Below are 25,854 nucleotides of genomic sequence, written 5' to 3'. Positions count from 1 at the left end.
TAGCAGCTTAGACCAACAACACTTTAAAACTGGAAGATACTGTATAGTTGAAGCGGGCGTAGCCGCCCGCCGCAAGTTGTATCTCATTTTGCCACTACAATCAACGAAAGCTCGTTGTTGTAAGAGTCATTTGCTTCAAGGGCGGAGGGCGGAGGGCGGAGGGCGGAGGGCGGAGGGCGGAGGACCAATTGTACTGAATCCAATTAACTTTTGATTGACAATCATGAAGTATCCTGTATACGCGTGTAGCACTCGCCCTCGTGCGTACGTCGCTACGATTGGTTTCATGATCAAACCCACTTCGGTCTTTGTTACCGCGACTCGTCCACAACGTCTCTGCATTAGATATATATTTAATTTGAACAAATTTGATCATGTACCTACATATCGTAAGGTCATATGTGGTAAGCTTCAATGGTTGACAGTTCAGATTCGTCGATACTTCAATGTCCTCTACACTCTCTATCCTATTCTCTTTCATCCTAACACTCCTCGCTATCTTAAGGAGCGCTTCACTCCTCCGTTCCTCCGCTCCTAAAAGCAATAACAAGCTAAAGGTACCGGTAGCGTATGTGCAATACATAATGCTTCAATGGTTCCTTCGCTATTAAACGCGTCATTTTATAGAATAACTTACCATCTTTTGTATCCGACACTGTGAATCGCTAATTTAATTGTGATAAAATACTCATATAGAGATACTTGAGGGTCTCGGGATGAACATAGGTAACTTTTTTTCTCATATTTGTAATAATGTCGATATCCTATCCTATATCTTATAAAACAAAGTCGCTTTTCGTGTCTGTCTGAACTTTCTAACTCTTCTTCTAAACCACCCAACGGATTTTGATGCGGTTTTCAACATTAGGTCGAGTATTTCTCAGGGAAGGTTTATATATAGTTTATTATTTGTACATTCTTATGTAAATTAACATAAATGGGACAAATGTGTATAAAGTCCTACCTGTTGAGACACTTTCACGCATGCGCTGCTTTAATGGTAAGTACTACATGAAAATAATGTACTGGAGTATTATTTCTCTTAATAAGATCTACAAAAAAGTCCGCGATAGCATATTCGTATCTTTTAAGAATAACGTGTAGTGTCATAGTGTCATTTCTGTCTAAAAATTGTAATTTAAATATATTTTTTATTGTGAGGGATATTTCTCCATAATGATATTAATCCTTATCCTTTAAAATACTTTATTAATTTTCTACGTTAAACGAAGATAAAATTTGATGTTTACACTATTTCGAAATTGCGAATAGTTTTAAAGAAAAACGCATTTAATTGTTAACACATCACGCCGTTGACACTTCAGCTGTATCGAGTCAATTTTCACTTATCCCTTACTCTCAGCATATAAATAAGTATATTAGTTACGTTGGCCATTTAATGTAGATCAAAACTGTCTTTTATTGTTTTTCATTTTAATAAGTACTTTAAAAGTTGTTACAATATCAAAAAATCCTCACTGCGAAACGCGCCCCGCGACGTTTTGCTTATACAAGCGCGTCCGCCGCGCCCGCCTGTATTACACGCATCGGTGGTTCAGTGGTAGAATGCTGGCCTGCCACGCGGGCGGCCCGGGTTCGATTCCCGGCCGATGCATTCCTCTATCTCTCTATCTATTTAATTTTCCTCACAGGCAGCCACGTAGTGTTTGCTTTTCATCAGGGACAGAATACCCTCTTCAGCATTAACCACAAGCTCGAAAAAAAAACCCGCCTGCCTCTATAGCAACGAAGATTTAGATGCGTTTGCACGTATTGGATAATTGGAGTTGAATGTATTATTTAAGCGCGATATATTTGGTTTCATATTTTTTGTAGTAGTTATTAGTAGGTAGGTTTTTGTTTATAATTTCTTCCGTGTAAAAATAGTCATTTAACTATCTAAAAATAGTCATTTAAATATATTTTAATAAGTACTTGAAAAGATTAGTAGCACAGATTTAAAATTACGGTACCTACTAAAAAATCCTTGCTGTGTAAAACAATTGGAAAATCCTTATTGAAACTACGAAAATGCGGGTTGCATTAGGATTTCATTAATTTTCACATTATCTTAAGTGCTTTGCAAACATACGTTATATGAATGTAATGAATAGTAAAAGCGGGCGAAGCCGCAAGAGGGTCGCTAGTTTACTAATATTTTAAAATATTTATTAATTTGACATGCAATTTATTACGCCATGTTAATAACAACCATCGCTATGCGACCGTTGCTAAGCAACGGCTTACAAAGTTTGTTGTTTTAAGAAAACGTCACCCAAAATGAGCTTGCTAACGCACCTCTCTATTGAAAACTGAAAATAATTTCATAAATATATTTAATAAATATTCGTATAGTTCAAGCGGGCGTAGCAGCTGTCGGGTCCACTAGTATTAGTATAAATTTGTTTATACATGATAAACATAATATGTATGAACTAATTTATATGTAAATAAAATCATATTATAATGTTTTACGTTTTTTTTTATTTTTATTATTAATATTTTATTTCTATGAACTACACCTTCTGTACACTGCACAGTTCGTATATAATTTTTTGTAAATGTGTAAGCCTAAGGTTGCCTATAAGAGATTATTAATAGTGATAAGGTCGTGTATGTACAGCATAGAACTTTATTTATGTATCGAATAACAATAAGTGCAGTGTTTAGTTTTGTCACTGAAAAAAGATTCGGAAATGGGTAAGACAGTATTACCAAGCAAAATAAAAATTACATTGTATTTAAATATTTACTTCACCATATTTAAGCCCGCTATCTCCAGTAATGTGACAACGTCGATATAAATTTACTATATTATAACCCTATCCGATAGATTATCTTTAAAAGTATATATGTTTTATCCATTCTCATATGACTTGAGCTTGAAATAAGAAAAGTAAAGATTTGCCTGAATGTGCCTCAAATGTGGAATACTTCCATTGGAGCATGAAACGCGACCAGTGGAGAATGGAAACTCACTTTACAAACCATTGACTCCTTATACGACTTCAATGTACCTTGCATACGAAGATGTATTTTTGGGTTTACTTACAAGTTTTTACAATTTTTAACTTGATTATGAATATTATACAAAAATAAACTGTCACCGAGAGTCCTTCCATCTCAGGATTGTAGGTTAACGGGAAGTACAACTTATTAAAGTTGTTATAAAAAGTACAATTGCTATAAAATTTTAAGTTTGGGGCATTAGCACTCATTTCGTACGAAATGAACTACCAAGCAACAATAAGCTTGTCATTGTTTTTATTTGTTACATATTTTTTTGTTTTTTTTCACCTCGTTACCAGAGCAAGGAAATAAAAATATAAACAATTCCCAATGTGATTTGAGACCACAACCATCACACCGTTGTGCCAGCGCAGCGGGCCACGACGGCCTTACACACGGTACAACTTAAAGCTATTTATAGCATTAGTAAATATTTGCAATCTATGTTATAGTAACAAAAAAGAATATAGGTGTTCATGACAGTTTTTTTCATCTATCTCATGTCATCCGTCCTGGTGAATCATCCTTTCTCACATTTAATATTAGTTGTATGGAGTCATCCTCAAAATCAACCTTAGATCAAAACTCGGTCGTGAATCCAAGACGAATATTATAAAGCTGTGGATAACGTAGAATAATTTACACGCATCGCTGGTTCTGTATATCCAAACTTCATATTATCACCAAAAACCTTGGAAAAATTTCGTACAAAGTTTGTTAATAGTTCATGGTGTGGAAAAAATATTTTGTTAAAGAACTCCTTATTTATGACTTTATATACAAAAAGTTGAACGCCATCGTGAAAGAACGGGACAGTCTGAATACACGTGATGATTTTGAACTCTGGTGGATTGAGTTGGATCTTGTTACCAAAGCGAGGAAATGAAATAATAGAGTATGTCGATAATATTATGCTTAAATTATTTCTACTTACTTCATTTAGTGAGACAAAATGTGTCGTTAAATCACAAATAACACACACGTGTTAATGTTTCTTACCATATTTTCCTGCCTACTCTGCTAAAATAAAATGCTATAATGTAGGCATGTTTGTACATGAACTGCACAAAGCACCCCGTTTATTTTTTGTGGTGTATACCTGAAGCATTTGTGGTCCACCCTTGGTTTGACCCTTCAAGATGCAGACATCTAAGAAATAAGGACATAAAACATTCTACATTTTGTAATTAAAAGGAATCGTCCGATAGTAGGTGTTATATGCGAGGTACAGCGTGAACTTGTTTTTGTTAACAAAGTAAAGATGTCTATGTATTTTCAAATAAGGTACAAAAATATATTTTTACATTATAAATACTCCTTCTTATAAACACATTTACTGTGTTTATAAAAGTTGTTATCATTAAGTATCCCTTACCCCGGACTCTGTCCACTGATTGTAAACTCCATTGATGTATCTTAGATTTCCATGCGCTGAGATGAACTATATTCATTTCTCCTCTGATAGCAAAGCGCGGCGTTGAATTCCGCCGCTCAACACGCTATGTCTTGAAAATTTAGCGGAATGTGTCTCAACACTGGGTATCCTCTGGCTTACTTGAATTGTAAAACTACTTTTACGAAAAGCCCATGTGTAGTTAAAAAACCTGGTCCAGTGATAATAGAAAGAGACGGTAGTGTGACCTATATTCGATGTAACTAATTGAAAACGATGTTCTGGATCACGCGCGCGGATATTTTGTAACAAAGGTATTTTGCTTTTTCTGGTATGATGGGCCTAAGCGTGGTATTGAATATCACCATTTAATACGTAAATTCTGAGAGGACCTCGGACAGTAGGAACTGACAATGTAGGTTGCTACGCCTATACCTACCCTTGGCTTGCAAGTCCCAGGCAATGCAATTCCTCATCCTGCAACTAAGTCCTCAGACCGACCGATAGGTAAATCATTTTACCGATTTATCAATAACTTCGGCTAAAAAAATATTCGGCTTTTTACGTAGATACTAAAATGATTATTATTGGTGACCGGTAAAGCTCATCTTTTTAAGACAATTAGCATCAAACAACTGTCAAAACTTGAATGTAACATAAATTGAAAATCTCATTGGAACCATCTGCTTCAAAATCGAAGAAGATTAAAATTATATATATTTGTATTTTTTTAGTTATATAAAATGTGTCGACGAAAGCTCTATTGGCTGACATTACAGATGTTTATGTGATAGCCAATATTGTATAATAAATGCATTGCATGTATTGGCGCTGCCTTATAATATATGTTTATATTTTAATTTAAAAGAATAATACTAACCAGCCAAGCATATTATAGAATACTAAAATATAAAGAAAATGTTTTAACCGTATAAAAGTATCGGTAGCTTCTTACATACTATTGCATCGTACCGGTATTTGCATAACGTGAATCATTCATGTACACGTATTCTGATACATTTCTGTGTAATCTAGTATGTAGGAAAATATTTTCAAGAAAATATTATCATCTTATATTAATTCTATTTGACATACGGACGTTTTCTACGTTAGAAATATTTTTGCTGCGTAGTAAATTCCTAAGACGTTTTACATATTTAGTTTATGTAGGTATGTTTATCGGTTGTAAGTATAGCGTATTGGAATGGCGTCTGTGAACGTGGCGGTTGTGGTTTTTACCGTTATTTCTACTTGCTACATATATTGAGGCACTATTAATTAAACAAAGTACATACAGTATTTATGAAAGTCCAAAAATCTTTCCTAAATACCTCTATTATATACATTTACCTGCCTTTATCAAATTTAGATCCAAGCCTAGCCAAGGCAATTCTATTTAAGGCACCCATCAAATTTTACCATCCCTAAACTAATTTGTGTGTCATATGTATTGGAAATCGTTGAATTAAATCACGTCAGCTGAAGGGTTTGGTAATCAGCCGTAACCTTTTGAATCAGGTTCAGGTCGATAGGACAGTAATGCTTCTGATGAAGACTCAAAGAATATATTATGTGTCTATATAAGATATATCTTATCTTATCTCTGCCAATCCCGCATTGTTAATACATTACCATACCCAAAATGGAACGCAAGTACAGAGCATCTATACACAATGGTTGTAAGATCATCCTATTCAGTGACTTTGACGCTTGCTTAATTAGTTATCGATTGTAATTGTTTCTACTGGGACGTTACATCCTTGGGACACATATATTATGTTAAGACACTCCAGTGCCATTAAGATACTTCCGTTCCCCACTTTCCACTAATTTCTCTAGGTATTGTGTATGTTGAACGGCGGAACCCTACACCTCGTTTCCTCTAGTTACCAGACCCATTAAATAGAAATATCAAAATATTTCCTTTACTTAGGTAGGAATCAAACCCACGTCCTATCGCATTTACTTTTGTAATAATTATAACATCCAAATAATATGTTTTTTATAATTTCACTCTTTCAAATGATTATAAATATAATATATAAAACCCTTTCGTTACTGACTGACAGAGAACACGCAGATGTAACTACCTTGACCTGGACCTACAAACGAAGAATAATTGAGAATTCAATTACTCTAATGTGATACAGTGAGTGTAAACGACGCATGTACTACTTTGTATGCAAATTATGTGTATTTTCAATTTTGACAAATACTACTACGAATATAATACACATGGTGGAGGCCATCGTGGCAAAGGCGCACTATCTGGATTCGAATGTGGATTCGATTCATACTTGAGGAAATTAAATTTTTTTATTAACATTATCATTTCTTCGCTCTGGTGCAAGTAAAAGTCCTGCTGCTTAAAACGAAATGCCTCAAATAATTCGAAGTCGAAGGAGTGTCTTAACACTAGGTACCTGTTATAAGTGGGATGCAGCGTGGAGTTGATACAAATATATACATTAGATATTGTTAGGAATCAGAAGAAGAATATCAAAAAAGAACAATGTAGGATTGTCCGAGGGTAACCGTTATCTTTGAAATATAAAATGACATGACAAATAAAATAAAATAGAACGAACTCACAACATATACAATAACCAAATCGGACATTTGCATTTACACAACTTAAAGCTACAAGTGGGAATGGTAGTGATGGGTATCGATATCGCTCGTACATCGACTATGCAAATTCTTTTTTACCTAACATTAAGAAACTTAGTGTGAAGAACTTAGAGTTCCTCTTCACAGGTTGAGTGGCAGCGCTTCGCTTAAACCTATTTAAATTGTAGCCAAAGTATAATATTTACTGTTGACTGAGCAGCAGGATATACTCAAGACAATTCAAATGATAAACTACAGAAAACAAATAAATTGAGGGCAGTTGTGGCGCAGGGGCACAAGTGTGTGTGTGTGTGTGTGTGTGTGTGTGTGTGTGTGTGTTATGGGTTTGATTTCCACTCGAGGAAATTAAATATTTTAATTTTTCATTTCTTTGCTCTGGTGTCGCGGCGTTGAGTTCTCCCATTCAACACGCAATGCCTCCAGAATACGCCGGAAAGTGGGAAGTGGAATATCTTACTCCATAACACTAGGCTCACTACGGCATAAAACTGAAAAAAATACGTAAATAAACAATAAAATTGCCTTGAGCCAATATAACTAAGTTTCATAAGTCCAAATATATATTTTAAATAATATATTAATTAAGTAAATAAATTGATGAAAATTTATAACATAACATTTTGAAGAAATCTTTTAAACATGTACTTCGACGAAACTCGAAGCTCTATTTGAATGTAAACATTACCTTTGACAGATTTTATTGTTTAGTATAAACCTATTTTAATTATTTTCAGTAGTCAGCCGCCGGCAACTCGATTTGTGATTGTGAAATGTGGAATACACTGTGAGACAGGCTTGTGTTGAGTGACAGAATTCAACTTACTGGTTTATCTTCTTTAGATCTATATAAAAATAATATATTCTCCATGTGGACATGGAACCCACAACTGTCATACACTGTGCCTGTACGTTTACGTTACATCTCATTTCCATATCTCGTGGTGTAAAGTTAATATTTATATTTTAATCTTTAATTTGTAAAAAAATTATTTAAAAAAATAATAAAAAAATAATTTAAGCAATTCGATACTTAATTATAAAAGTTTACACGTTTTATAATAATAATTAAAATTGGAAGAATTTCTCAGTATTAGCTGTTCCAGCTTTGTGATCTTAAGATATTTAGGGAAGCCCAAGTGATTAACCACTAGTACTAAGTGTTCGAGTTGACTATTCATATTTATAATGTTTGTTACAGAGCCTCGTACGTATCAGTGTTGACGATAGTGGCCTTCACTCTAGAACGCTACTTGGCTATCTGTCATCCGCTACACATCTACGCCGTAGCGGGTCTACGGAGGGCGCTACGTATCGTACTTGCGTTGTGGGCCCTATCTCTTCTCGCCGCATCACCATTCGCCCACTATACGACTGTGAACTATCATGATTACCCACCAGGCAAGTATTCATGTCATACGGACACATGTACATATTTAAAGTTCTTTTAATTTCATTAAATATATATTATCGCATAGGCTGATGGAGCTTGTCTACTCATTACAGCTCAATGACTTTTAAATATTTAAAAAGTTAAGTCAGTAATAACTTCTTTGTCAACTTCGGAAAATAAGCGAAGTGAAGTTGAGAACGAAATTCCTTTTGCTTGTGAATATTGTAACAATAAATAATTAAATATATTTTAAAAATGCATGTCAATTGCATATATTGCATAATTACGTACATATTCAAGAATTATACAATCAAAGCATTTTTACGAACCATATCGATCGAGAGTTGATCGAGATCGGTGTCTGGTATATACATTCTCTTTGTTCTATGTTATACTCGTATGTATTAAGTTTTACGTTATGTCAAAAGCAAAAGATTCAAACCTAATCCCAAGGAATGCACGTAAGTTAAAATTCAAAGGAGTAGAGAGTTAACCTTATAGTTTAAAAATTGAAACGACCCAATATAATGAAATACGAAAGCGAGCGGTCATATTAGTGACGGCGAGCTTATTAAAGTAATTAAGTGCGAAAAAAGTTCAGTCAATATAAGAACACATATTAAGCTCGATATTTCTAATATTATTCTTATGAAATATATTAAACGTACTTACCAGTGTTGGGTGCCAGCGCTGAAAAACTTTCGGGTTTTATTAAATAATGAAAGTCTGGCGGCCGCGGTCTCTGGCGGTCTCTGGCGTTATGAAGACCGAGCTTCGTCTTCTCTTTAATAATGGTTAATGATGTAGTTATAATTTGATATGATACTTTTATTTTATTAGATAGTAGCTTCTCCTGCGATTTCGGCTTCGTTGGATTTTGGTTTATCTTCAAAGTACAAATAAAAAATGTTAAGCTGTTTACTAAACATAGCATGCTCTTATTCTATATAAACTCTTATCCAAATTAAATATTTTAGTTACTGTATAATCAGGATTCAGAAGGATGGAAATTAATTCACTCACAAGGGTAATAAATGCTGCGCTTCCTTTATTACAGATTTAACAAGAAGAGATTGACAAACAAAACGTCAACAGTGACAGATTATTAACAACTTACAAATAAAATGTTGCTACTTAAATTATAATATGTTAATTATAATCTGCAATAAAGTTAATTATTTAAATTTAAAAATTATTATTTTAAAACTATTATTTGGTCTTGAACAGTTACGTTGATAAAATGATCAAAAAAACTAGCTTGACGCTGTATCCCGCAGACAGCAGAGTAGGCAGAGGGAATTGAACCTACAACCAAACGGTTTGTAATAACTCGTGCCCCTGCGCTGCGCCACGACGAGTTAATACATTTTATAAGTTGTAAATGTTTATCCAATGTAAAAGTATTTCGAAGATAATGCAACGGAAATTACGAAGTTTTGAAACGTCTAGTTTCACATTTTACAGTGTACATATTTATATAGCATTCATTTTCAAGTTAGCAAACTTATAAATTTGCTTATTTAGCCTAACGCTGTGTCCCACATAAAATAGAGTAGGTAGAGAGAAGTAAGTTTTAAGACACTCCGCTCCTCACGCACCGCCCAAAGTTCGAGACATTGCGTAGTCTGTGGTGGAACCCAACGCCGCACTTCTTACCAGACTAAAGAAAATGAAAGTAATTCATTCCCACAAGCCGGAATCGAACACACGACAATTGTGTTACAGTCAGATCTCAAACTATTTATTTCTCCTTATTTATTTATAAATTATATTAACAATTATATAAATTTTATATTAGAAATAAGTAAATGAAAAAACTTAAGAAAACAATAATAACTTATTCTTGTAAAAGATTTACTCAAGAAGTTGTTGATACGAGAAAAGTAACGAGATAAATGCGCTCGTATTAATATCTACTTAACGAAGCTGACTGGTTCCATATTCATACTCTCCGACATATTTATAAGTTAATAGATGTGTTTAAATAGGTAAATATACGCACTTTTCTCTCGTTATTGTTAAATAATCTTGTTATAATATATTTTGTATTATACCATTGCGTAATCTAGAAGACCGTGTATGTGTAATTGCACACAGTTGTAAGCCCTATTTCAAAATATAACATTTTTTATTAAATAAATAGTTTTATGCTGTCTCCTTATGTAATAGAGTAGTTTAGAGGGAACCTCATTCCAGTCCGTTTGACGACCGCAAGCCGACGTTCGAGTCCCGTAGACGACGCTCGCCGTCGGCATCCTCACAAGCAATCCCACAGTGCTTATATTTTTTTCAGGGACGGAGTGGGTACTCTGGTACTCTTCTCTATGGTACTCTTCCCTATCTGAAAAAAGGGCATCTGATGTCAAAGCATTCTGTTTTCCAACTTTCCTATTAATTTTCTAGATATTACGTGTCGAATGGCAGTATTGAACGTAACTATAGGAAACAAACAACTTTAACACAATAGCTAATGTTAAATACTAAAATTATCTTTAATAGAATTCAAATCTATCTACACATCGTGTTAGTCAAAACTAGTTTACCACGTTACTTAGCAGTACGAAGGAGTTGAAAATCCAAGACATGTTCAACTTAGACGATACTATCGAAACCCACGAACACTTACTCGTAGTACAAAGCTAGTTCTTACTTGTAGTTCACTCCTAGTGTCGGTGGTTGTACAAACTAAGCTAATTTCCTCGGCACAGGTTCTTTGTGAAATTGTGCGTTATTTGCGCCGAATTGGGAATTTGAGATACCGTCACCCTAGAGAGCTTATAGAGATAACGAACTTGTAAGTTATGGCTTTTTGTAACATTTACTATCAAGTGCAATAAAATTATTATAGAACTTAGCATTAGCAAGGTAAAAATAAAAAATAATCTAATATAATTTCATTTAATAATTATTTTCCTGGCATTCACGTAAATAACGTGTTTTGAACTTTAACATGAAAATTACATTAATGGGAATATAAAGTCCACGAGGCGTAAGCTAAGTTTTGTATTTCTGTAAGTGATTACCAAAAGAAGAATCAGAAAAAAAATCTTAGGTTAGAGATCAATAAAAAATTAAACGTAAACAACGCGCACCAGTGCGTCCTCGCTAGTGTGTCAAGTGGCGACAAGTGCGGCGTTGGGGACCGCCACCCAACACGCCATGTCCGAAACGGCGGGAGGTGGGGGACGGAACTACAAATTTTATATTTAAAATCCTATTAAATTAAGTTGTTTACTTGAAACCGCGGTTAATATTCTTTTACTATTTTAGAACAGGAAAGCTGAAATTTAATAAAAATATTCTAGAGGAACTACGTGTAGTACAACGTTCTCACAAAGTTTATATTAACAATTATATAATAACTTGATAACATTATTTTTATAAAACGATTTTTCTGATTTATTGTGCACAAACGGTCTCCTCCTCCTCCTCCTCCTTTATTGAGTGCTTGACAGGCGAGACTAGGTTCCTACGGGAGTGTAGGGGAACAATAAGAGAAGATTTTCCAGAGAGGAGTCACAAAATAAAGTATTTTTTTGTTTTAGCTTCCGGAAATGCATCTCTAGAATCAGCGTTCTGTGCCATGCTCGAGTTGCCGTCATGGTACATCTGCGAGCTGAGCAGCTTCTTCTTCTTCATCTTACCAGGTTTCATCATCCTCTGTCTATACGTGAGGATGGGCTTGCGCATCAGGTACGTCATGGGGTACGTATTTCGATTTTTTCCACAACAGTTTTCTTACTGCAAAATTGCTTCATTGTATCCACTCGACACTGTATTCCGCATACGGCAATGGTTAGGCCTCCGCCCTCCCCGCCTGCGGGTTTTCCCTAAACCCTGGTATTGAGACAGTCCTTTCTCTATATTCTACACGATTCTCGAGACATTGTGATTTGGTTGTGCAAATTTCAATCCACCGAGTTGCAATCGGACTTACAAACGTTACGTTTACAGTCAGTCACTGCGAGAGTGACGTACTTGTTCGCTGTGCACTGCTATCTATCTACTGCGCATCTATCCACAAGCGTGTCAATATGAGCTACTAGTAACGGTACGGTAACAGAGTATGCAGAGAGTGTCATGTCAGATGGTGTGCAGCTGTAACATAAACGTTATTGTATTTTTACAAAATTTACGACACTCATTTTTATTTTTGAAGCAACTTATGAATCTCAAATGATCCTAATTAATTAGGCTGAAGCTATTTCTTTGCGATCAAATGATGAATGATCAAACATAATTATGGTATAATTATTTAGTAATGTAAATAGATGGATAGATCGCTTTCAATTTCAGTTTGAATATAATTACTTTGATCATATATATCTACAGTGGCCGCCGTGGCACGGGAGCACAAGGGTGTAATAGTAGCTCGAGGGTTGCGGGTGGGGATCGCCCCACTCGGAGGAAGAAATTATTATTTATTAACATTTTTATATATCTTCGCTCTGGCACCCGAGGTTGAGTTCGCCACTCAAAACGCAATGCCTCGAAATCGAACGGAGTGTCTTAACACTTGGTTCCCTCTGCTTACCCTGTTCTGTGGATACATCGTGAAGTTGATTTAATTGATTTTGTAATATATATGTACATTTTTATGTTTTGAGGCCGTCTTGACGCAGGGTATAAGCGTGCAACTGTAAACGCAACGGTGGTGATTCGATTCCCACGCAGGAGAATGAAATATTTAATATTTTCAGTTTCTCGCTCTGGTAACGAGGCTAAATGCAGCTATGAGTTCCGCTATTAAACACGCAATGCCTGAATAATGTGGCTGAAAGAAGGAAATGGAAGTATCTAAATGGAGAACGGAGTATATTAACTCTAGGTCCCCAAAATTCCTCTACTTTGGGCATGTTTAAGTTTTATTTATGCATGTAAAATATATTTTATTTAGCTAAAATAATCAAACAAATGAATTCCCCGAAAGAGGAACCGAATCTTCAAGCTTCACTTCTATAGCCAGGCAGAGCCGCCACGAAGGCCTGTTTGTAATTTTAATATTTTAAATGAATGCGCGCACAATGCTCCATTTATTTCATATATTGCACTAGCGGCCCGACCGCGGCTTCGCCTGCGTGAACTATGTAATTATTAATCTCTGTCTCCATGAGTACCTACGTTCTATAAGTGATGTCCATTCAAAATTTGTGACTCCTAGCATTTGTAGTAACGAAGTTTCATACAAACTTTCGACCCCAAAAACAACCCCTTAGAAGTCGAATATTGCAAATTCCCGTCTTAGCGAGCACCTACGTCCTATAAGTAACTCCTATGCAAAATTTGAGATTCCTAGCACTTGTAGTTTCTGAGATTTAGTGATGAGTGAGTGACCTTTCGATTTTATATATATAGATTAGGCACAAAAGCGTCGACCCTCTACACTTCAATTTCATAGTTTTTAAAGCTTTTCTCGATAAAACGAGTCAATATATAAGTTACAAACGTACGCCCAATCAAACTTCAGCTTTATAATATTACTAGAGATGAAGCGTCGTCGCCACATATAAAATTACATTTTCCCAATGTATCCAGTCCAGCCACATTAAAGGCTATCTGGACTGCAATATTAGCGGTAGCGCGCGTCGGGTGCAGCTCGCCCGCAGACGATCATATGAGTAGAGTAGTTTTATAAACTTAATGGGCTAAATTAATTAATATTTGTTAGTTTTTTACTTTCACGCTAGAGCATGAAGGTAAAAAACTAACGAAATAGCTAAAAAACGTGCTATATACGGGATAGATCCCGTATATAGCAAGGCAGGCAGAAAAAGATCTAATGTTAAGACACTCCGCTTCTCACAGCTCCTCGGAATTGCGTGTTGAGTGGCGGAACTCAACGCTGCGGTTTTCCTCGACACCAGAGCGAAGAAATGAAAATATTTCTTTTCCTCGAGTTGGAATCCACGCCACCACCTGGTTTTAGGAATGTTGTGAAACTTTATTTTTATAAAATAATATTTTAATAAAGCGAATATTAAAGTTATTTTTGGGTCACTCAGGTCCACTCACCCGCACAACCCCGGCAGCCCGGGCACGTTGAACGGCGTTAATGGGAGCGTGCACGGCGAGGCCAGGCAAGCTCAATCGAGGAAGAATATCATTCGCATGCTGGGTAAGTAATATGTTTACAGTTAGGGCAAAGTTTCTCATTCTCAACCATTCTCGTTTATGATCTTTATCTAAATATCTATTTTACTGTTTGTCAATATTAAGTAGATCATGACAATGTCTATGTTCTGTTATGCAAGCTTTTATTTTTTAAAACGCATTTATACTATACTTAAATATAACATTTTTATAGAATTATTATTATATAAAATAAATAACGTTTTCAATTTATTTCCATTGAATTCTGAGATGACTTTCAGAATCTCAGTTTTAAAAGTAATTTAGTTTAGAATGACTAGTATTTAATTTATATGAATGTTGAAAAGAACTTTGCAAAAGCATGTCGGTGGAACGGAACGGAAGTCATGGCGCCGCCCACCGCCCACCGTGGAATGAATAATGTTCACTTTCTCGCCGCAGTAGTTCACCGGCAGGCATCGTGATGCATCACGAAGCTACTCAACACGCATCGTCTCAGAAGTGGGCGGCGGTGGGCGGTCGGGACGCTATCTCGCGCAGGAATCGCACCCACAACCGTTATGACGGTGCGCCACGACGACTTCGGGTTTATTATATTACATTTTTTTTTAATTTTCGGAAATAGAGAAATTGAAATGATATTTTTGTATATAAATAGATTAATTTTTTGATTTAGGTAACATCTGAATTATAATAATCTATTTATTATAACGGAGAAAATTTGTGGGTGTTATAAGAGTAGTCATATTTAAATATTGATCTGAAATGCACTATCGTTAAGTAAGTGCCATTAGTTCTTATTAAATATTCATTAGTCATTAGTTTGCCGTTAGTTCAATTTGGTGGACCTCCTAATAGAGTGTATAGTTAGTAACTCTGTCAAGTGGGCATGGGTATAATTTTCAATATGAAAAGCACCCCTCATGTAGACTGCGTCGTGGTGCAGTGACTGTAAACGCAACGGTTGTGAGTTCAATTTCCACCCATGGCAATAATTACTTACTACTCGGCGATGACTGGGTAGTGGGTACTGTCTGTATTTTGTTTTTCTTCTTTCGTACTAAGTACTTTACGGCCGAATTCAAAGGGATGAGATGAAGAGTTAAAAGTTATTCCTGACAAGGAATCTAATTTAACTATGAGGTAGCCTGTCATGATATTTTAATAAGGATATTTTATAATTTTATATAATCAAAAGAAAAAAGAATTTAAAAGATTTGAAGAATTTTAGAAGATTTGAAAGTTCTTTCTTTTGAAATCTTTATAAAATAACTTTTGTTTTTTTTATAAACATAATATTTCAAAATACAGAAATTTCTTAGGAAAACTTGTTTTGCTTTGTTTACGTATAAACTGGTAGCTGACGTTGATAAATGTCGATGGGCTACACTCAAATCATCTATTTTACAGTTAGACGGTTGATCATTAATAATAACTATATTGTTTTATTTTCTGTATTTTAATGATGTGAAGAAAACTAGTTTTAAAGGACTTTAATTCATAAAAATTCAACACATTATAGCAACGGGAACTGAGAACAAGAGAGACAATAGATTAACTATTTTGCTATGTGAGTGATTCAGTGAAAAACTAAGAAAAAGAAAACTTATTTGAAGTTATTGGATAACTCAACGAACCTATTTCAAATAGGTTTGCGGACGAATTGAGTGAACTAAATCTAACTCATCCATTTCAATGTCTGTCGTTCACGTTGTACCTGAAAGGCTTTGCGGGTAAGTTTCAAAGTATACTCGTAGCTCGCGGGGCGTCTATCCGGACGTTTCAAATGATATCATTGTATTGTGGAACTGATCAGTATTGTAAATTAAAGAGCAATTAGTGTAGAGACTAGCCATTCTCCAGTAGCCTCTTAATTTCGATATACATCAGACGAAGTTGTGGGTATATTGGTGGTATTGTTGAAACGTAAGGATTACACATTAAAATCTGCCTCTATCTCATTAAATATGTAAAAGCTATTTGAAAATAAAAAAAGAGATCGGTAAAAAATGTACAATAATTATAATTTAACCTGTCTTCATCTAAGTAAAGCTAGATAAAAGTAAAGGAGCAATTTATAAAGTAAAGTATACCATTGAAAATTGAACTTCAGATTTCTAAAAAACCGCAAAACTATTGTACCCTGTACAAGTACAGTTCAAATAAATAATAGAGTCGGCTCCACCCAAGTTGACTCCAACTTTGATAAACTGCGAATTTCACGTGAAAACCCGGCGCTAGCAGTGTGCCTTGCTTTTATATGCAGATCGTGCCAGCCCCCCGTCCGCGTTGGTTTAGAGTGTCTTGTGGAATGTTTTGTTAGCAAGCCTTTTCGATGTATGTATATATGTGGGAACTGTTAGTGTCGTGGAACCCTCAGGACTCCTCCCTTATAGAGATATATCCCATTAGCTCCCAGGGGAAGCTTCATTTCAAGCGGCTTACGGAGCTTAGCGGATGTATGTGGCACAACATTTTAATTAAAATAAATTCAAAATAAGATACATCAAAATGGCCAAACTGGTTAAGCTTATGTTGGAACTTATATTTTTGTGTAAATGTTTTTATTTATATTTATAATATTTTCAGCTGTTATATCTTGTTAGTAAACATTCTAAATTGAAAATTGAAAAATAAACTATGAATTGAAACGTATTTTAAAATAACTTCCAACAGGAGGGAGAGTTGAGGTTTTTAGAAAACTACACAAAAAATGTCAACTACGCAGCCGTTCCAATTGTATTTAGTTATCAATATGTTGTTTGTAGTGTACTCGTACAACCACCACTATGACGTACACAACGCTGTGAGTTTGATTCTAACTCGAAGAAATTAATTATTTTGGTGTCCTCGCTCCGGTAACAAGGCATTGTGTCTAAAACTGCACGATACATGGCGATGCGAGTGTCGTGACAATAGGTTCCCTTTGCCTACTCTGCTTCTGTATCCCACACTATGTAAACCTTCTACTTCTTCATATAAAATATACAATATATTTATTTATATAACAATAATTATTCAAAGCGTTTGGGCAAATTTCAAGGGAGAAAATGTTTTAAAAAATTAAAAGGGCGGGAGTGAAGAAATGTGGGCTAAACCCGAATTGTATACGAAATATCTAAAGAATACAAAATATTATTTTGGATTTAAAATTTTCTAGGAATTTGAAATTTTGTAGCGCAGTGGCAGTACTCAAAATTAGAAGAATATTTTAAAATATGTGGAATTATTAAGTAAACCATCATCTTCTAGACTCTAGCAGTTAATAATTTATATATATACTAAAGCTGTGAAAGAATCTTCAGATAGAAAATGTTAACAGTATAAACTTTATATTGGTAAGTTTGTTACTTGACAAAAGTCCCGCTGAGTTTCTTGCGCTGGTTCTTCTCAGGTCTAAGGTCTTAACTTTAGTGAACTGCTGGTATATTATTCAACGTTACAGAATAAGCTTGTAACTTAAAAAACTGTATAATTTTTTACCACTTCGGCGTAGTGTAAGGAAATAACTTAAATAGCTAAACGGCTTGCATAATATGGTTAGTTAAGCGTCCGCGCTTCCAAAACTTTTTATATTAAAATTCAAACACATTTTCCTTTATTTAAGAGATTAGTTCTGAAATCCAAAGCCTTACTTTCTCTGACTTAAGCAGTGTAGGAAAAGTAAACATATTCACTTTTCTTACATTTTCTTCATCCGCATAGCAGGGAGACAGAACAAATGTAAAAACTTTCCTAGTGGCTCACAAATAGCATCAAATGAAGCCCGTCAAGGCTCGTGCCCGCCTGTAGACCATTTACAGTGATGCGAGGCGTGCCAGGTGCCTTCATACTTTGTCCCTGAGAATGCTTGCCCAAGTCTCAACTTGACCAACTTGGAAGTCGTTAAATCGATTACGCAACTAAATGAATTGTGGTGTCAAGTTGCCCGCCTGTTAGCCTGTTAGCCTGTTAGCCTGTTAGCCTGTTAGCCTGTTAGCCTGTTAGTACGATGATTTGACTAAAGCAACGGATAATGCAGTCGACGTGGCTGAACACTGGCAAACTTCAATTTGAACTTGCTAAACGTTGACACAAAGGAAAATAGGCAGCCCTATTCCACCACGTTGACCTGAAAAATTAAAGCCTGATCTACATTGGGAATAGAACCAAAAACTATCGTGATTGCAGTGTCTTTCCCACTGGGCCATAATGGCCTCTGTAATCGATAAATATTAATTTTTATTTGACAATTTATTTATTTCTAAATCAGCCTTCGAGTACATTTGAATAAATTAATTAAGTCATTGTATAGCCGATGGCAATAATACGTTTACGAGTAACGCAGCTGACATGTTAGTACCTACTTAATTAATGCTACCTTCTTTATAGTCATGAGTTTTAATTCTGAGATTAAATTGACGAAATATTTATATTTAATATGTTTTAAACATAATTATTTATTAAGAAGACAGTTGTGGGTTCGATTCTCATTGGGAGGAATATATTTTTATTATTATTTTCGCTTGGGTAACAGGACAAAACGTAGCGTTAAATACCGCCATGCAAAACTTAAACTTAAGAGTGCCTTAACACTAGGTGTTCACAGAAATTATTTACATTTATCTGCTAAAACAAAGGACGGCGTTAAGTCTCGTCATCCAACAAGGAAAGATATTAAAACAAGCCCAAAAAGAAAAAACGAACTTAGCACTATATGTTCTGTGTGTATTTATATAATTCCACTATTTTATAAATTGGTAAAAACGGGATTGGAAAGAAAAGGATTTTCAGATTCCTTCTGCCTGTCCTTCTATACTTTGGATACAGCTTGAGGCTATATTTTAATGTAACTTAAAAATAAAATAAAAAATTAAAATGTTCCTGATAAATGAATATCAGAGTTATCACAATATTTTGAAACGTAAACTCAAGTTGCTGTCTGAGTTGTTTTAATGGAAACTTTGATGAATTATCGATTCGTTGTAACGAAGTTAACAAATTTAATAGCTCTTAGCTATTTATCGAGAATAATATAAAATGTTCCTTTAATATTCGTATTACAATTAGTTATTATCCAGTTAAAATAAAAGTTACTTTCAAATAGTTGACGCTTAAGTTATTTACCACCTCCCCGTTCTCGTTCCCCACGCGCTGGCCAGTTTTATAGAAATTGCGTATGGAGTAGCTGCACGCTTACAGTCAGATGGTGTGCGCTATGACAGCCTTATTTATTATATGAAAATAAATCAAATAAAATCTGCTTTGCACTGTATCCCATAGCACAGCAAGGTAGGCAGAAGGAATCTAATGTTAAAACACTCAGTTCCCCATTTTCGGCCTAATTCTGGAGGCATTGTGCGTTGAGTGGCGGAATTCAACGCCGCGCTTTGCCTCCACACCAGAGCGAAGAATTGGAAATATAAATTTAAATAAATATTTCATCTCCTCGAGTGGGGATCGAACCCACAACCCCACTTTGTGCACTTCGTGGTTTTACAGTCACACTTTGTGCCCCTGCGCCACGACTGGCCTCTATTTTATTTATAATATGGTTTTACTTTATAAAAGAGAGATAGATGGAGACTCGGTTGACCTTCGAAAACACAGTATCAAAGTTACTGGAGGAAGGTCCCGGAAAAAGCATGATGTATGTAGAGACCGTAGCGTTTGGCGCTCCATTCTCTCTGACTATCCCGCTAGGGATAGAGCGTGAAGTTATGTATACACATTGTATGTATGTACTTGACAAATTGTCCACAGCTGCAGTAGTGATCGCGTTCTTCGTGTGCTGGGCACCGTTCCACTTCCAGCGTCTCTTCTTCATCTACGGCCCCGGCGTTCGCTACTACCACACTATAAATGAATACCTGTTTCTGGCCGCGGGCGTTTTTTACTACATATCGGCGACTGTAAACCCTATCTTATATAATATTATGAGCCACAGGTATCTACTTAAATATATATTTTGTTCTTTTTGCATCCTGTTTATAACAGGGTAGGCAGAGGGAACCTAATGTTAGCATACTTCGTTCCACACTTTTTGCTAAGTTTTCAATATATGCGTGTTCTTCTTCTTTCTTCTTTCGAACACACAACCGTCACGTCACGAACAATGTGTCACTGTTCTACGATTTGACCTTAAGGGATTTATGGGTCATAATCAGAAAAAGTGTACATTTTGTGTCTTTTCTTGTCCCGCTACTTTGAATGCGTTTTAAAAATACAATTTTAAAGATAATTTAAATATTTTGCCATTTACGATAAATTTACTTATTAACTTAAAGATTTTTGTAATATTTTAAATGTATTATGGCTATTAATAGTATTTTTTGTTAGTTGCAAAAAACTTTTCAAAATGCTTCCATACAATTTTTCGTGTCCCATTCACCACTTTACTTTTTAAAAATTGATTTGTTACGAATGTTTATGGTTTTATTTGATTTCAGATATGTTTATATTACTTTACTTTATGCAAAATATTAAACAAAAGTACTTTTATTGATATATTATTTAATAAATAATATATATGAATTAAGTAAATTTGTCCCAAAATATTGTCTTTTTTGTTACTCAGGGCTAGTAACGTACAATTAAATTATGAATGCAATTATTTTGGATGGTGTTTAATATTAGTTTTTATTTTGGCACCATTATTCTAAAAGGCAATGCTGTCGTAGCTACAACAAGTAGTGTTCTCTCAGCAGTTGAGGGGTTCAAATGTTTTAGAGGGAATGCGTGAAATTACATCTCAGGGTTATAAACGGCTTTTATTTTGGTAAGTATTCTATAATTTCGTTTTCTTGTTTATGTTATTTGCTTCTTTTTACAAAATCTCAAAAAAGAACTTCAGTGCTTACACATGCAACACGTGGCTTATGAGCAAATATTTAAAAAGGTTAGAATTTCTCAGACTTTATTCTCAATTGCGTTATATTTCGTTACGTAACGAAACTGAGAAAATATGAAGCCTAGTTCATAATTACGTTACCATCGGAAGATATGTATATAAAAAAAAATTGCTGGCATATGAAAAAAATAATTGGTGACTTTTGATAACGTAAAGTAACCAAAAATAATGATTTTTAAGTTTTTTGCCTGTTTGCTTGTTTGTCTAATGTGTTTGTGCACGCTTATCTCAGAAACGGTTTAACCGATTTAGTTAAAAACATTTTTTTATTCTTCCTGAAATTAGTTGTGATTTTGTAATTACTATTTTTTTCTCTGGAGATAGTGAATTAATAAATATGTAGTTCAAGTGGGTGAAGCTTTTATTTAAAAACAAATACGTTCTGTACTAGCGTTGTTAAAGATCTAAACAATAAACATAAAATATTATTAAATATCTATTGATAAATATTTTTTTATTTTCAGTAAGCGTCATGGCTCCTATGTCAAATGCTGAAACACATAAAAGATATAGAGAACGTCTTAAAAAGACCAATCCTATTAAATATGAAGATATGCGGAATAAACACTTACAAAGAATTAAACTTAATTCCCGTGATAACGACTCAAATTTTGATATATTTTAAAGTGGATTTAATTTTATCATTAACTTTGTGATCTCTAACTAGAAATAGAAGTTTATTACGTTACGAACTAGCATTATTATATTGTTAATATTGTCACTTTGTTATGTTTTCTTACATTTATAATCTGTTAATTCAACGATTGAATCTTTAAAATTTTAATTTGTGTCTCATTAAATAAAAACAACAGTAGTTTTATTCGTATAATATCCTTACTTTGTTGTGTATAATGCCTTATATCATCAGTTTCGTAACAAACATTATCAGTGTTGTTACTTATCAGTTACGTTACGAATTCGAAAATGTCCACTTTTCTGATTATGACCCTTATACGATTTTAAGATTTTTTTATGCAATATAAAAAAATATATTATTAAATTATTTCAGATTTGATCCTTCTTCGTTTCTATTACATCAATTTAATATGTCAGAATACCGATTATTTTTTTTACCATGAATAGTGTCCTCGGTCAGGTAAAAAGATAAAGAGCGGCGTTAAGTTCAACACACAATGTTTCAAAAATGGTCAACCAGAGAAATTAAATGAAAATAAATAAAATAATTATGTCGTTTGAGCTAGAACCACAACCACTCCTTTTACAATCAAACCATTGCACCACGTACATATATAAAATTAAAAATATAACAATATTATATGTTGTTCTGTATTATAAAAAAGTGTTGTGGTCCCTTATCTGAAGTTTTACACTATTTCTATATATTTTATATACTAACAGAACAAACTATTGCATACATACATATGGCTCCCTTTGACGTGCTGGACCCATTTCGCGCAAGGTCCTAAGCAAATACGCAGATTTCTAAAGTGCTTTCCCTATAATATCAAATAGATATATGGAACGATTTCTCAAATAAATAAAACTAATGTTGCCTTTTATTTACATAAGTATCTTTATTTAATAGCAAAGAATAGTTCTGGAACTGGATCCCACTTTAAAAAATATGGAAATGTATTCAAGACGAAAAGAAGATATAAAAAATATATTATTTTCATGCATTTTTTGGCTATTTAACTTTACTAGACTGTACATTGCAAGGTAGACAGACATACTAAAAAGACACTCCTTTTTACCGCCATACTCACGAAACATTGCGTGTCAACGCAGCGCTTTATCTTGTTACTAGAGTGAAGAAATTAAAACAATTCGTTCCCAAGTGGAAATCGAACCCATAACCATCGTCGCTACTGAGTGGCGGCACTCAGTGCTGCACTTTGCCTCGTTATCAGAGCGAAATGGAGTGGAGTTCCACCTCTCAACAAGGAATGCCGCCAGAATTTCGTGGATAGTGGGGGATAGAAAGAAGTCTTAATAGGAACGTAGTGTCTAAGCTCTAGTATTAAAACTTCAGTCTGCCTACCTTGCTATGTGCAGGATACACATGTGCGTGAATCTTAAAAAGAACACTATCTATACATTTTTATATTCAATTAGACCTTTTAAAGCACTTTTGAGTCAAGTTACACAGAAACATTGGTAGTGGAATTTCTATTAGAATATCGTTTGCTTAACAAATTTAATTAACAAACTTTCCATTTTACAGATATCGGATAGCTTTTAAAGAAACACTATGCTGCCGTAAAGTACGACGAAAGAAGAGCAGGTATCGGGACCAGTCCAGCATCAGGGAGACCACTGTCAACCATACTTCTGATGGCTCCCATCTAGTGAGGGTTAGGTCCCACAGCCAAGAACGCCGGAATCGAACTGACTTCCGCGGGAGAAGCTTCACAACTGATAGCACAAGTCTATACAGCAACAGGTGGAAGGACAGGCGGACTAAAGATAAACATGACTCCAGTCATTTGATGATGAAAGATTATAAATATGATTGTGAATTGTAATCTTTGTGAGATCGATCATAAAAGCGACCTTGAGATGCTGTTTTCAGGCTACTAAAACAGGACAGCTGTGTGTTCGATGCCCACTCGTCTTCCCGCTCTGACAAACGAAGCATAGCTATTGAGCTTCTATAAGTCTACCCACCTAGTCTAAGATGCGCGGCAAAAAGCGTGGAGTATCTTTGAATAATTAAATAGTCTGTTTTTATTTTTTTTACATAGATAAATTATAAGTACGCTGTATAGTAAGTAAATAAATAATAAATACTGTATATAGACCAAGGTACTTGCAAATTTAAAATATTATGAAGTTATGAACTTAGAATAATAATTCCAATTTTTATACTTACGTACATTAAATTATGGTTATGCTTTTCAAAAAACAATTAAAAATAAGATATTTGTGTAAAATTTAATAATAAACATTATTAAAAGTAATTAAAATTAATAGTTTTAAATAAAATAAATATAATATATTTTTTATTTCATTATAAAATTTGAATAATTAAGGGTATATTAAAATCGAAATTACAAAATTTTCTTAAAATCAATACGATTTTGTTATTTTTAGCATATTTCGTTTACTTATGTAAGTAAACTATGGGAAATATGCTAAAAAATATAATGTAATTTTTTTAGCGTTCTAAGCAAATTTAATATTATTTATATCTTAAAGATATAACGTATATTATTTTTTTATATTAAAAATACAGACAGCAGCTTTTATATGAAAGTTCTATATACATATGTTTATATATGTATGACATTGTTTTTACCACTCTAATGATAGGATGGGAGACCATAAGGCAAAGTGTAGCGCAGCCTAGTATTTCTATATTAATATTTACGAAACTTATGGTCTTATAAGGAAATTAGACATAAGCTATGTAATATAGAGATTAAGCTACTGAACTACTTGTACACGAATAATAGAACTCAGTAAAGCGCAACAATTATAGATTAAGAGAAAATGGAGATCGGAGTGTCTGAACACTAGATTCTCTACATACCAAATGGTATCCATAATCATAGTATAGAAGAAACATTACTACGAGAGGCGATGGAACCCAAGACCTTCACATGTACATTAGAAGTCTGTCTCACTTCGTCATAATGACTTCAATGAATGACTCTTACTCTGACTTTAAAAATTGAGTGACAACGTAAGATACTAAAAAATATGTTTATTTAATAAGTGTATATTATATTTGATTAAAATAAAAATATTATTTTATTTGATCCGTTTTATTATTTACTTATATTATATATTATTTACTTATATTATTTACTTTTTGCCCTAACGCTACTAAAATATTTTTAATACTTACTATTGTAATGATTTTATATAAATAGTTTTTATATTTACGATAATTTGTTATAGAAAAATGCAAATCAACCTCTTTGTTTAATAAAAAGATATATTTGAAAATTTATACATAGAACTAGCGCGACGCTTGATGTGTTGAAAATTCTGATGCGCATTATTAGATTTGGAGCTGAAGAGGAAAGTGGTCCTCTAGAATAAAATATTGTATTATAATTTAATATATACATTGTACAAGCCTAATGGTATCTAGCCCTGGAAGAAGTATAAGTTCTGTAAAAGTCCTGAGATATAAATTGTACAAGCCTAATGTTATTTAGCCCTGGAAGAAATATAAGTTCTGTAAAAGCCTCGAGGTGTTTGATTTCTTTACACTATTTATTTTAAATTAAATAAAATTATCTTTCATCTTCTACTTATTGTTAAGTTGATATGTTTTACCAGAGCGAGGAAATGTGTATGATTCATTATCTCAAATAAGAATGGAACCCACAACCGTCGTATTTACTCTGCTGAGCTACGACGGGATTCATATATAATATAAATTTTAAAATATTCAGTTAGGTTATTAGGTAGCCGGTAGCCGGGTAACTCCAATACTGTATAGACATTAGTTGGACGCAGCTTTATTCAGTCGCGGCCACG

At 34.1% G+C, this 25,854-nt stretch overlaps 1 protein-coding gene across 3 annotated transcripts in view; it reads left to right on the top strand.

The window, feature by feature from the left end:
* LOC146533247 (neuropeptides capa receptor-like) overlaps positions 1–25,124 on the top strand; it is a 46,358-nt gene extending 21,234 nt beyond the window's left edge. The window contains exons 3-7 of one of the 3 annotated variants that reach the window (XM_085196558.1): positions 8,232–8,431; positions 11,969–12,116; positions 14,426–14,538; positions 20,256–20,439; positions 23,588–25,124. In XM_085196558.1, coding sequence (XP_085052684.1) covers positions 8,232–8,431; positions 11,969–12,116; positions 14,426–14,538; positions 20,256–20,439; positions 23,588–23,888 — 946 coding nt within the window. In that variant the 3' untranslated portion in view covers positions 23,889–25,124. Of the gene's footprint in view, positions 1–8,231; positions 8,432–11,968; positions 12,129–14,425; positions 14,539–20,255; positions 20,440–23,587 lie in introns of those variants that run through there. The other 2 variants (XM_085196556.1, XR_014878664.1) reach the window with 2 other exon arrangements.
* The last annotated feature ends 730 nt before the right edge of the window (positions 25,125–25,854 follow it).

This window comes from Heliconius melpomene, chromosome 13 (assembly GCF_056956725.1).
Source record: "Heliconius melpomene rosina isolate 202511_hmr_F chromosome 13, ASM5695672v1, whole genome shotgun sequence".
Taxonomy (NCBI): Eukaryota; Metazoa; Arthropoda; class Insecta; order Lepidoptera; family Nymphalidae; genus Heliconius; species Heliconius melpomene.
Note: the sequence above shows the minus strand (reverse complement) of the source record. Positions and strands in the feature narration are given on the sequence as shown.